Source organism: Apodemus sylvaticus, chromosome 2 (assembly GCF_947179515.1).
Source record: "Apodemus sylvaticus chromosome 2, mApoSyl1.1, whole genome shotgun sequence".
Lineage (NCBI taxonomy): Eukaryota > Metazoa > Chordata > Mammalia > Rodentia > Muridae > Apodemus > Apodemus sylvaticus.
This window is the reverse complement of record NC_067473.1, coordinates 187,097,688-187,111,072: the sequence shown is the minus strand read 5'-3', so window position 1 is coordinate 187,111,072 and position 13,385 is coordinate 187,097,688. Positions and strand designations below refer to the sequence as shown.

Below are 13,385 nucleotides of genomic sequence, written 5' to 3'. Positions count from 1 at the left end.
AAAGGTTGAGTTTCTTGTCCCAAATGTCCGGGGTCAGAAGTTTTGGGTTTTTAGAATAATTAATTACATATATAAACTTAACTATCTTGGGGATAAAACTTCTTAATATGGAATTCATTTAACACAGCCTAAGGGTAATTTTATATAAGACCTTTAGAGTATCTGTATATTTAATTTCATATGTATTTATTTTGCATGTGTGTGTTGAGGGGTGGTGGTATGTACATGCATTCCATAGCACACGTGTGGAGCTAAGAAGGCCACTTGTACTTCTATTATATGGAGCTCAGGATTGATCTGTCAGGGCTGGGAGGCAATGCATTGAACCACTGAGCCATTTCCCCAGCCCAGTGTGCCTGTGTTTTAACTCTGACCCATCACATGGAGATGTTGAACATTTCATTTATATTTTCACATTGGTACTCACGTTCAGAATTTGGATTTTTGAGTTGAGGATACTGAACATATATTATGTTTGAAGATGTTTTATGTTTATCAGATTTCACTTTCATATACTTTATTCAGTCTTTGGTTGTTATAGACTGAACATTTAAGTTTTTAATATTTTAATTTAATTTTTCTTCTGGCAATGAAAAAAAATAAATTCCAAATTAATAAAAAAATAGTTACTCCAAAAAAATTGATACATACAAGTAAGGAAAAGTTTTTTTGTTGTTGTTTTTTTATTTAGTTTCTTTGTTTTGTTTTGAGGGAGGGTCTCATGTAGCACAAGATGACTTTGCCAGTGACTAAGGATGACCTTGAACTCCTGATTTTCCTGGGTGTACCACCATACTCCACTTAGAGCTCTGAGATTAGTGTGGACATCTGTTGGTTCTTTGGTCTGTATAACTTGGAAGTAAGAGTGAGCTGTTTCAACTCCTTATGTTCTGGTTACATAAATAATAAACCAGTTTATTACCCAGTGACAATGAAATGGATTAAACTATTCAGTTGGTTTTGTTTTGTTTTATTTTGTTTTTAGGCAGGGTGTCTCTACATAGCCTTGGTTGTCCTGGAATTCACTATATAAGCCAAGCTGGCCTTAAACTCACAGAAATCTGCCTGCTTCTGCCTCCTAAGTCCTTGGTTAAAAAGCATGTGCCATCACACGCAGCTTCTGTTCAGGTTTTCAGTTGCGAAATGTATCATCTAACCCCAGGTATTTGTGGTTGGCTTTTGTTGTATATGGATTGCTAATACAGGTGGTTGAGGTATGTGAACCTGCATTTCTTTTAACAGCTACTGAAAGCGCAGAAAAAAGCCCAGAGAAGGGAACACATGCTAAAACTTGAGGCTGAGAAGAAAAAGCTTCGAACTATTCTTCAAATTCAGTATGTATTACAGAACTTGACACAAGAACATGTACAAAAAGACTTCAAAGGGGGCTTGAATGGTGCAATGTATTTGCCTTCAAAAGAACTTGACTACCTCATTAAATTCTCAAAACTGACCTGCCCTGAAAGAAATGAAAGTCTGAGGTAAGTTAGTCAGTAAAAAGATTTTCCTGAAATAATAGAGCTTGCAGCACTTGTAGCTCTTCTCTTATAGGTATGGTTAATCCCTAATTTACAAAGAAAATATTAATTTGATTCAGTATGGGAAACTTAGGTGTGTTTGTTAAATCATTTAGAGATTCAGTAAATTTGAATGTTCTCATTAACATTGTCTTTAGTGTAACACTAAAGACAAGGATTTTAAAAATATTGCTTGGCTGGGTGTGGTGAGACCCTTTCTCAAAAACAATCAAACAAACAACAACAAAAAGCTTGATAATTCCTTTAACCTTATGTAGATATTAATTGTAATGCTGATTATAAATAAATTAATAATTTAAAACTATATAATGAGGCTACCTAATATTTCCTTCCATAATTAATTACTGTTTTTATATTGGTATAAATCAGCTGACAGATCTTTATGCTTTTGATTTGTTAAATATGGAGTGGCCCAACTCTTTGTTAGATGTAGAAGCAGAACTAAGCAGAATTCAGCTGTTATTAACATTAGCCTGCTGTCAGGAGAAGCTGGCTAAAGCTACGACTGCTCTGCTTAGAGAGCTGCGTGCCTCACTCTGGGCTGCCGCTCTGCTGCATTGCCACCTGCTTGTTGCTTGTTGGTTGCCTCCTTCTCACTTCAGTTGGCTTAGGTAATGGAGCTTCCTTCACGTTGAAGAATAAGCTACCCTCTATAAAGTGACCTTAAATGAAGCTTTGAATGTTTTTATTTCATATTTTTTCTGAGATACATATTTGATAATTAATGATACTGCACTGGCAGCTTAAACTCTTAGGCTATTCTTTGGTAATTGTATTTGATAAAATCTTTTTTTATTCATTTAAAGGAAAACATTAACTTTTGATAAATCTTTATAAAATTGAATATTTTCTTCCAAATAGTAAAAGGGTAAAGTTAGCATATTTGTATATTGTGACTTTTGATGGGTTGTATTTCATACGTTGTAGTGTTCTTCATGTATATATGTATGTCTAAAGTCACTCTGTTTTGCTGCTGCTTTTCCTTGTCAGTGTTGAAGACCAGATGGAGCAGTCATCCTTGTACTTTTGGGACCTTTTGGAAGGTAGTGAGAAAGCAGTGGTAGGAACAACATGTGAGTTTTCTCTCCTTTGGACTTAGGCAGAAAATAGTAAACTTTTTGTCTAGAAGTTTAGTATGATATTGAGGGTCTACTTTGTCAGTCCATCAGAGTTTACATATCTGACAACACTGTATTCATTGGAAAAATGGTCCATTTATTTATGTTAAAGTAGTTACCCTATATTCCTATTTACTAAAAGAGAACTAGTGAAATTTTGAAGTGACAACTAATATGATTTGGGAATAAAATCTAAGAACTAGTTCTGACTTCAATACTATCTTAATCATTTTGAGGTTCAGTTTTATATTCTGAATAGTGTGGTACATGTTCTATTATTTAGTATGTCATCGTAAGAAATGACAGATATTTGAGTAGTCTGCTGAACAATTAAATGACAACATTCAAATGGCTAGACATGAAATATGAAGTACATAGCTTAGGATCATGAAGACTCCCTAGAAGTTAATGAACATTTTTTTGTCATTAGCTAATTTCTTTCTCTTTAGAAAATATCCAAGTCTGGGGCTGGTGATATGACCTGTTAAAATGCTTGCTGTGACAGCATGAAACCTGAGTTTGATCTCCTGGTACTTGTGTAAAAAAGACAGCATGAAACCTGAATTTGATCTCCTGGTACTTGTGTAAAAAAGACTGGCCATGCAGTGGCTGAAATCCCACTGCTGGGGAGATGACAGAGGACGACCCCTGGGACTTGCTGCCCAGCCGGTCTAACTGAATCAACAAGTGTCTAACTGAATCAACAAGCTCCAAGCTTAATTAGAGAGTGACTGGAAAAGACCCCTGATACTGACCAGTTGCCTCCACTGGCATGTGCACATGCAACCACACACACATACTCACACCTACAGGAAAAATACTCATGCGTATATAACTATGAAGATTTGTAACTCCATTTAAAACAAGTGAAAGTTTATATGTTTAACCCCGGCATGGTGGAATGCATCCCTAGTCAGTCAGGAAGCAGAGGTCAGAAGATAGCTTACGCAGAGGAATTCAGGGCCATCCTGAGCAACATGGAAAATTCTTTCTTGAAAAGAAAAATAATCAGAAAACAAAAATAAAGAAAAAACTGGTTTGAAAAAGAGCTTGGCTTATAGAATGAAATATGCATTTATTGTATAGTCAAACAATTGCATGTCTAGAACCCATCAGAAATGAAAACATGTGCTCACTTAAGTACCTGTATGTTTATACTATCTATTCATAGTGGTTTTCAATTGGAGTTGGTGTAGATGCGTGGCAATAAATTGATAAAATATGATATATTTGTCCAGTAGATTTTTAGCAGTTAGGAAATGGCTGAAAAGAAAACCAACAAAAGAAAAACAAACAAAAAAAGGCTGGGTGGTGATGGCGCACACCTTTAATCCCAGCACTCTGGGAGGTGGAGGCAGGCAGATTTCTGAGTTCGAGGCCAGCCTGGTCTACAGAGTGAGTTCCAGGACAGCCAGGACTACACAGAGAAACCCTGTCTGGAGGTGGGGGGGGGGGGAATAAGAAAAACCAACAAAAGGAAATGGCTGGGCATGGTGGCTCATGCCTGTAATCTCAGCACTTGGCAGGCAGAGGTAAGAAGATTATTACAAGTTTGAAGCCAGCCGGGTCTACACAGTTCTAATTCAGCTAGAGCTACACAGTGAGAAACAAAGAAAAACCTAAAGCCCAAAACAAACAGTAACAACCAAACAGCTCCTAATGCATACAACAGCATGGATGGATCTCAGAGTAATTATGCTTAGTAAAGAAGCCAGACAGTACATGAGTATATAGCATATGACTTCATTCATGTGGAATTCTAGAAAAGGTCACTAGTTGCCATGGAGGAGACTATTTAAGAGGGACTTGGGAGATTTGGTAGGTGATAAAAATGCTTTAAAGTTGTAGTTCTTTTGGTGGTAACATGACTTTCTATCCATTAAAGCTATGCATTTGAAGTAGGTGAAAAATTTTTTTGTAATACTTCAAAGCTAACTAAAATATAGCCATTGTACATGCCTATAATTCCAGCATCCAGTTGGCTAAGTCTGGAGAATTGCTGTGGAGTTTGAGGCCAGCCTAGGCTACAAAGTGAGACCCTGTTTCCAAAAACACAAAAGGCTGATTAAAAAAAGAATTAATGTTATTCTCCTAGTTAGGGTTACCATTGCTGTAAAGAGACACTATGACCAAAGCAACACTTACAATGGACAATATTTAGTTGGGGTTGGCTTACAGGTTCTGAGGTTCAGTCCATTTTCATCATTGCAGGAAGCATGGCAGTGTCCAGGCAGGCATGGTGCTGAAGGAGCTGAGATTACTACATCTTGTTCCAAAGGCAAAGAGGAGAAGATTTTCTTCCAGGAAGCTAGGAGAGAGGTCTCAAAGTCCACTCCCACAATGACACACTTCCTCTAACAATGCCACACCTACTCCAACAAGGCCACACCTCCTAATAGTGCCACTCCCTGGGCCAAGCATATCCAAACCACCACAGTTAGACTATTCCACTGAGTAATAGACACAGACCAATTGTAGATGTTCTGCCTGATTTGGAATTGGTTTTTATTGGGCATTTAAAATAAAATATGCAACTTTGACATTATTTTTATGATTTTTATTGATAGATTTTAAAAAACTATCAAGTGCCAGTATGTTAGGAGTGACAGACAGTATAACTTGAATGAAATATTTTTCTTTTTTGGATTTGTTTTTTTTGAGACAGGGTTTCTCTGTATAGCCCTGGCTGTCCTGGAACTCACTCTGTAGACCAGGCTGGCCTCGAACTCAGATATCCGTCTGCCTCTGCCTCCCAGAGTGATGGGATTACAGGTGTGCATCACCAACGCCTGGCTTTGAATGAAATATTAGTGAAGGAATTTTGTAATTGAAAAATACTTAGCCAGAACTGGTAGATCAAGCCTATAACCCCATCCCCTTAGGGGGTGAAAGCAGGCGAATAGCCAATTTGAGACTGCCTGGACTATGTAGTGAGAGCTAGTCTTCACATAACTGACCAAATAGAACAACAACAGAAACAGAAGTGTCCACGATAAGGTTTCCAATTGGTTATGATTGAGGAACTAGCTTTTAATTCTGCAAATTCTTAATGAATGGTTAACACAGAGTAGTGACTACATATAGTGTCTTGGTGGCAGTTGATAAAAATGTCTCAGCTCAGGGAATATATGCCTTGTCAAGCTCTCTGATTTAAGTTCGTTGATTTTTAGTCATTTTTCAAATAGTGGAAATAGAGATTCAAAGAAATTTAAGTGATTTGTTAAATATCTAGTCTCATCTTTTTTGTTTATATTGATTCATCATGAAGTGTAAAGATGAATTACTCTTTATTTTTTACAGACAATTCCAGGTATCACCCCTCACCCCCTTGCCAATCCTTTCTTGTGATGATTGACTATAAATAGGATAGCATTGAGAGTCTTAATCTCCATAACTTTCAATGACCTCTTAGGTTATGTGCTAACTAACCTAATTACTCTTTCTTAGACAAACATGTGAAAGACCTGCTGTCTAAATTGCTGCACTCTGGTTATTTTGAAAGTGTCCCAGTTCTCAGGAATTCTAAGGAAAAAGCAGAAGAAATGCAATTGCAATCAGAAAAGAAAAAACAGTTACTGAAGATTGAATCTATCAAAGAGTCAGGTTTGTTGTAATCTTTGAATTTCTTTAGCGTGTATAACTATGTAGCCCAGGTTAGTTGGACTTGTCAATTTATAGTAGCCTGGTCTTGAACTTGGAAGATTGTCCTGCTTTTATCTTCTGTATACCAAAAATAGTCAGTTTGTATCAGGACTCCTGTTTTGTTTTGTTTTTAATTTTTTTTGCTTAGAATACAAAGAACTGGTTACATTATGACATTTATTCCTAGTAACTCTTACACTCCCTCTTGGTGGTGTCCTTCTGCTTCCATGATATATACTTCATTATAGAGGTTGCATCTCTTACTGCACTTTAAAACCGTCATTTTGAAATAATTTAGTTTCTATTTTGTTTTGAGAAAAAGCATTAGGTTAAAACAAGGCATTTGTGAAACTTGAACGAATCTCTTTGTTAAACTATAATAGGATAATTCCATTTATAGTATAGTTTAAATGTAAGTCATAGCAGAAAACAGTATTTTGTAGAAAAATGTAAATTTGAGTTCAGTTATTGATTTAGGGGAAAAGAAACAAAATGAGGGTTTGGGGATTTAGCTCAGTGGTAAAGGTGGGTGTGGAGTCGCATGCCTTTAATCCTAGCACTCCAGAGGCAGGTAGATCTCTGAGTTTGAGGTCTGTCTGCTCTATGAAATGAGTTCCAGGACAATGAGGGCCATTAAACAGAGAAACCCTGTCTTGAGACAAACAAACAGAAAGAAAAGAAAGAACGAGAAATGTATTACTTGACTAGCCATTTATTTTCTTCTTTCTCTTTTTAAAATAAAAAAAATTGTGGCAAGGTCTCATGTAGCCCAGGCTGGCCTTAAATTTACTATATAACTAGGATGACATTGAACTTTTGATCCTTCTGTCTCTGTCTCTCCAGTACTAAAATCAAAAGTTTGTACTTAGTTTCCTACTTTATATTGTGTTAGGCGCCTTACTGAGGAACCCAATTTTTTGTGTATAATAGGCAAAAATAACCAAGTAAGCTACCTCCCAGTCCTACTTCACTGATTGGACTAGGACTATGCTAGGAAATGAAGCCTTCTCAAATGCTGGAATATGCTTCCAGAACCAGATGGTCAAGAGAGGAGTCCTGGGATTCATCTCTTAAGGTCCAGTGCTTCCGTGTCTCCCTCTCTTACTCTCCTTACCATAGTATGGTTTGGCAGAGGCTCCATTTCAAGCTGATTTGTCTTTGTAAACTTTAACTGTCTTTATAGTTTTAATAAGGCTATTTGTGGGTCAAAGGAGAGAATTGAGGGCAGCCTGGTCTACAGAGAGAATTCTAGAACAGCCAGGGCTGTAGAGAAACCTTGTCTCACGAAACCAAACCAAACCAAACCAACCAAACAAACAAAAAGCAAATAAAATATTTTTAACTGAGTATGATGATCCACACTTGAATCCCAGCAGCCAGGACTACATAATGAGACCCTGTCCTTAAAGAAATGAAATTTTAGTGGAAACTTGACTTGAGTCAATCTTGTTTTTTGTTTTTTTGTTTTTTGTTTTTTGTTTTTTTTTGGATTTGGTTTTTTAGAGACAGGGTTTCTCTGTTATAGCCCTGGCTGTCCTGGAACTCACTCTGTAGACCAGGCTGGCCTCAAACTCAGAAATCTGCCTGCCTCTGCTTCCCAGAGTGCTGGGATTACAGGCGTGCGCCACCACTGCCCCGTGAGTCAATATCTTATATAGGAGAAATACTAGCTTCAATTATAATTATCCCTAGAACCCATCCCTTTTTTTCCTGTTTTCTTTTGTGTTCCACTCCTTGTTATGTGGTGTACAAGTGCTCTGCCACTGAGCTATAAAACCTGGGCCCTCCACATACATATGACCAATAAGCAATAGATGAAATAGTCCAGCTAATAATCTATTTAATGGTATTAATTCTTTCTCTGTTTTTTTAAGTCCTTTAAAATTCATGGTTGGAATGAATTATAGGCATAATAAGAAAACTTAGAACTTGTCTTTATTAATACTTTTATCTTCTCAGAATCTCTTATGGAACTTGTACAGCCAGAGATACAGCCACAGGAGGTAAGAAGAGATCAGGTCCTTTGCTATGGTTGTTTTCAACTTTCATCTGTTACTTGTGGTTTAGTCTGAGGCTTGGGCAGACAGACTGAACTTGAATCCTGCCTTGTGGTTTATTGGCTTAGTGTCTGGCTGGATTTTTGTTCTCTTCTATGTAGTGAAGAGGAGGACCACATCTATCCCATGGTGAGAGCTAATGGGGCTAGTCTGACAAACAGTAACCATTCAGCATTAGCTATTACTGTTTTAAACCCTTATGTCAGACTTTTAGGATGTTCAGAATTTTTTTTATCAGAATTTACATAGTAGCAGAAAAGAGTGTTTACTCTTTGAAAGTGACATTAAAATTTGTGGAAGTTGAAGAGACCCAGAGAACCCGATGCACAATATAATAGATAATGTGAGCAAAATAGAGAAAATCTAGGCATTGAGGAGACGTACAGATAAACAGTATAATTTAATAATTGAACTATCCTGGCTGTGACTTTTAAAGGAGGGTGACAGGTATGTAGAAACACTCAGGCTGGCAAAGGCAAAAGGTAAAGGGACTTCTTAAATTGATTGTGGTTTCATATCATGTAGTTTCTTTTAGTCTTAAATGGATTTCTATTTTTGAAGTGTCAAAGTTTACATTTCTGTTAATTGAGAAGAAAGAGTAGATACAAAAATAGGCCAGTTTCCTCAAATAGGGTAAGGACAAGAGTTTCATGTCACATGGTTTCATGTGAAACTAATGGACATAGGAATTCTAACAGAGTTGAACATTATATTCAGAGTCTGTGCATTGTAAGCCTGAAGCACATTATTTCTCTGACTTAGTTTCTTAACAGACGCTATATGACAGAAGTAAAATTTTCAAGAAAACAAGAAAATGAACAATCCTGGGAAGAAGATTATGCTAGGAAACCAAGCCTCCTCAAATGCTGGAATACACTTCCAGAACCAGATGGTCAGGAGAAGAAGAACGAGTCCTTGGAGTCCTGGGAGTCTTCTCTTAAGTCTCAGGAGGTGTCAAAGCCTGTGGTTTCCTTAGAACAGGGGAAGAAACTCAAGCCAGCATTTCAGGACAAGCAGAAGCAGCAGGTTTCTATGGCACCTGTCAGTCAGTGGAAGCCAGAAAGCCCTAAGTCCAAGGTGGGCAGCACTCAAGAAGAGCAGAATGTACAGGAGACGCCAAAGCCATGGGTGGTTCAGTCCCAGAAAGATCAAGATCCAAAGAAGCTACCTCCTGGAACCTGGGCAGTATCTGTACAGAGTGAACAGAGTGGCAGCAGATCCTGGACTACTCCTGTGTGCAGAGAACAGGCTTCAGTGCAGCCTGCAACTCCAGCATCCTGGGAAAACAATGCTGAGAACCAGAAACACACCATAGTTCCACAATCACAGATTTCTCTAAAGTCCTGGGGAGCAGCTTCGGCAGACCTCTTACCAAATGACCAGGTCTTGCCCAGGAAGTTAAATGTAGAACCCAAAGATGTGAGTAGATGTCTGTGTCTGCCTCTTTCTGTTAATGATAAGATCTCAGGATGTGAAATTTGTATGGAATGATCCTTGTATATAATCTTTGCTGGTATGGTTGTTAAATTATGTTATTAATTATATATAATTAATTGTAAATTATAATTATAAATTATTTAATTTATAAATTACTTAATATTGCTTATGAAGCAAATCACTTTGGTTTTTTTTTTTTTTTTTTTTTAGTCAGAAACTTTCTGATCAAGTCTTTGGTCATCTAATAGTGTGAAGAATTCTCTCCTTTGGAGAGATGAAAGCATCAGCATTTTGTAAATAAACAAACTACTTCCCAATGCTGCCTTATAGAAAGAGAGTTTTAGAGTTGTCCTTTTGTTATTTTCTTCTTCCCAAAATAAGATTTCTCTTTGCAATAGCCCTAGCTGTCCTGGAACTTGCTTTGTAGACCAGGCTGGCCTCAAACACACAGAGATCTGCCAGCCTCTCCTTGAGTGCTGGGATTAAAGGCCTATGCCACTACACCTGAATTTTGTTTTTGTTTTTGAGACAAGATTTCATTATGCAGCTCTGGTTGGCTTGAAACTCAGTATATAGACCAGTTTTGCCTTAAAATTCATAGAGATTCACTTGCCTCTGCCTTCTAAGTGCTGGGATTGGAGGCATGTGCCACTACTCCTGACTTTTTCTTCGCCTTGTCTTTCCTCTCTTCTAGTCCTAACTTTTTTCTCTCCTTTTCTTTTATACAAGTGCTAATGTGCTTATATTATTCCTGCCCTTGTAGAAATTTGACAGCTATACCTTATTAACTTATAACATTTAATAGTAATTGTATGATTGCTGTTTTTTGAGAAGCATATTAAAAACCCAGGTTTTATACTCCAATAAAGCTGTTCAAAACAACAAAACTCTAATTTGAGAGTTTGAGACCAGCCTTGTGTACATAAAGCAAGTTCCACACCAATTAGTGCATAATGAGAGCCTGTCTTAAAACAAAAAGCAAACAAACACATAGAAAACCAAACCAATCAACCAACCAATCAAAAAACCCCACAGGGTTGGGTTTTTTTTTTTTTTTTTTTTTTTGCTTTTGTTTTGTAGGTGCACTGGGTATTTTTACCTTCACCGTACTAGAATATTGATCTCATGATATTTTGAATGATATTGAAAACCAGGATGTTTAATTGTAAAAGTCCAAACATACTGAATTTGCTTTTATGAGACAGGCAACATTGTATTGAAGTTTTAGGCTCTTTCAGTAACTAAGAAGGCACTCACTTCTCTGTGAACAGCTGACCTCAGCTATAAAGAATATGGCTAATGACTAGAGAAGTGGCTCAGTAGTTAAGAGCATTCACTGCCTGTTCTTCCAGAGGAGGCTGGGTTTTAATTCCCGGAATCGTTGTGGCAGCTCACACTACAGATAATTTAATTCTGGGTATCTGATGCGTTTTAAACTTTGCATGCATCAAGCACATAAATGGTATACACACACACAAAACACATATATGTTAAAAAATAACAAGGGACTGGAGAGATGGCTCAGTGGTTAAGAGCAATGACTGCTCTTCCAAAGGTTCTGAGCTCAATTCCCAGCAAGCACATGGTGGCTCACAACCATCTGTAATAGGATTGATGCTCTCTTCTGCTGTGTTTGAAGACAGCTACAGTGTATTCATATGCATTAAATAAATAAATAAATAGAAGAAGAACTTTAAATTGTTAAATTGTTAAGGTAAATTCAGTATGTCTAGCAGTTTATCATGAGAGCTTCTAACAGTAGAAGCCTCCAAGAGTATACTTTATAATTAACTATAATAAAATACTTCATTTCTGTTGTGTATGTATTGCATATGGGTATATATATAGTTATATAGTATTTATAAATATTTTAATGTCTCTGAAATCATATGCATCTTAAAAATGTGATAATAGTAATTCTTGTCTTGATGAGAAACATACCATTGGTATGTGTCATAGTCAGTGGGTTCTTATCACAGAGAACAAATGGTAGTAACTATCTATAATGGAACACTTTTAATGAAGGCCCTTTATTCTTCGTCCTTTTATTTTTAATTAATTAATTAATTAATTTTTTGTTTTTCGAGACAGGGTTTCTCTGTGTAGCCCTGGCTGTCCTGGAACTCACTCTGTAGACCAGGCTGGCCTCGAACTCAGAAATCTGCCTGCCTCTGCCTCCCAGAGTGCTGGGATTACAGGCATGCGCCACCACTGCCTGGCACCTTTTATTTTATTTTTACTTTTTATTTATTTATTTATTTATTTATTTTTTGGTTTTTTGAGACAGGCTTTCTCTGTATAGCCCTGGCTGTCCTGGAACTCACTCTGAAGACCAGACTATCCTCAAACGGAGAAATCTGCCTGCCTCTGCCTCCAAATGCTGGGATTAAAGGTGTGCGCCACCACTTCTCGGCTCTGCGTCCTTTTAGAAAGAGACTGTTTAGCCAGGTGTGGTAGTGCATGCCTTTATAGCCCTCTGGAGGTAGAGGCAGGCCTGATCTACAAAGTGAGTCTAGGAGGGCCAGGGTTATTATAGAGAGATACCTGTCTTCAAAAACAAACAAAAAACAAAAAGCGAAAGAAAGAAAGAAAGAAAGAAAGAAAGAAAGAAAGAAAGAAAGAAAAGAAAGAAAGAGACTGCTTTATTTTCTATTAAAGTTGTTTTGAAAGGGGGAAACTGAAATTAGAAAATGGAATTATGTGAATCCTTACTCTGATAAATCTAATAAATACTTCCATTTGATTTCCAGATTTGATTTACTAGTAATGCAAGTTTCCTGGTGAGTCTCACATCTGGTGGGTTTGTCTCGTAGGTGCCTAAGCCCATGCCCCAGCCTATAGATTCTTCCTCTGCCTTTCCAAAGGATCCAGTATTGAGGAAGGAAAAACTGCAGGACCTCATGACCCAGATTCAAGGAACTTGTAACTTTATTCAAGTATGAGCTGTGTTATTTTATTTTTTGCTTTTTGTTCTTTGACAATTTCTTATGTGTATCGTGTATCTTGATCATATCAAGTTTAAATTCCCCTGTCCGGTGGTTCCTTGTGTCCACTTATACTTCCCAATACCACCTTCATATTCTTTCTTCCCTCTTAAAAACAATACAGCATTTCATTAGTTCTGTCTGCATGTGTGTGTGTGTGGCCCATTTACCAGAGCAAAAGTAATCTACTCACAGGCACAGACCTAAAGAAAAGTGGTTATGTGTCCCATCTCCTATATCGTGTCTTCCCCTGCCTCATGCATGATAGCACCCCAGAAGCTATCAAAGGTGATAGCTCTTCATATAGGGGTAGAGCTTCATGAGTCCCTATCTCATCCTTGCTGGACTATAGACTGGCTTGGGCTTCTGCAGATCACCATAGCTTTTATGAGTTCATGAGTGCAAAAGCTATGTCATATCCAGAAGAGAGCATTTAACGACACACCTGCCTATCTGGATCTTGCACTCTTTCGGTGCTCTTCTCTGGAATATTTGCTGAGCTGTGAAGGAGTTGATATAAATGTCCCATTTAGAACTGAGCATTCAAGTCACTCTACACTCTTTGGCCACTTATGAATTTATGTGTTGACTGCTGCTCACTGCCAAAAA

At 37.5% G+C, this 13,385-nt stretch overlaps 1 protein-coding gene across 4 annotated transcripts in view; it reads left to right on the top strand.

The window, feature by feature from the left end:
- Positions 1 to 13,385, top strand: part of Caprin2 (caprin family member 2) — a 54,640-nt gene that overhangs the window by 18,738 nt on the left and 22,517 nt on the right. For all 4 annotated transcript variants that reach the window (XM_052175338.1, XM_052175337.1, XM_052175340.1 and 1 more), the window contains exons 4-9: positions 1,243 to 1,481; positions 2,529 to 2,611; positions 6,104 to 6,259; positions 8,258 to 8,301; positions 9,118 to 9,774; positions 12,606 to 12,728. In XM_052175338.1, the coding sequence (XP_052031298.1) occupies positions 1,243 to 1,481; positions 2,529 to 2,611; positions 6,104 to 6,259; positions 8,258 to 8,301; positions 9,118 to 9,774; positions 12,606 to 12,728 (1,302 nt within the window). The remainder of the gene's footprint in view (positions 1 to 1,242; positions 1,482 to 2,528; positions 2,612 to 6,103; positions 6,260 to 8,257; positions 8,302 to 9,117; positions 9,775 to 12,605; positions 12,729 to 13,385) is intronic.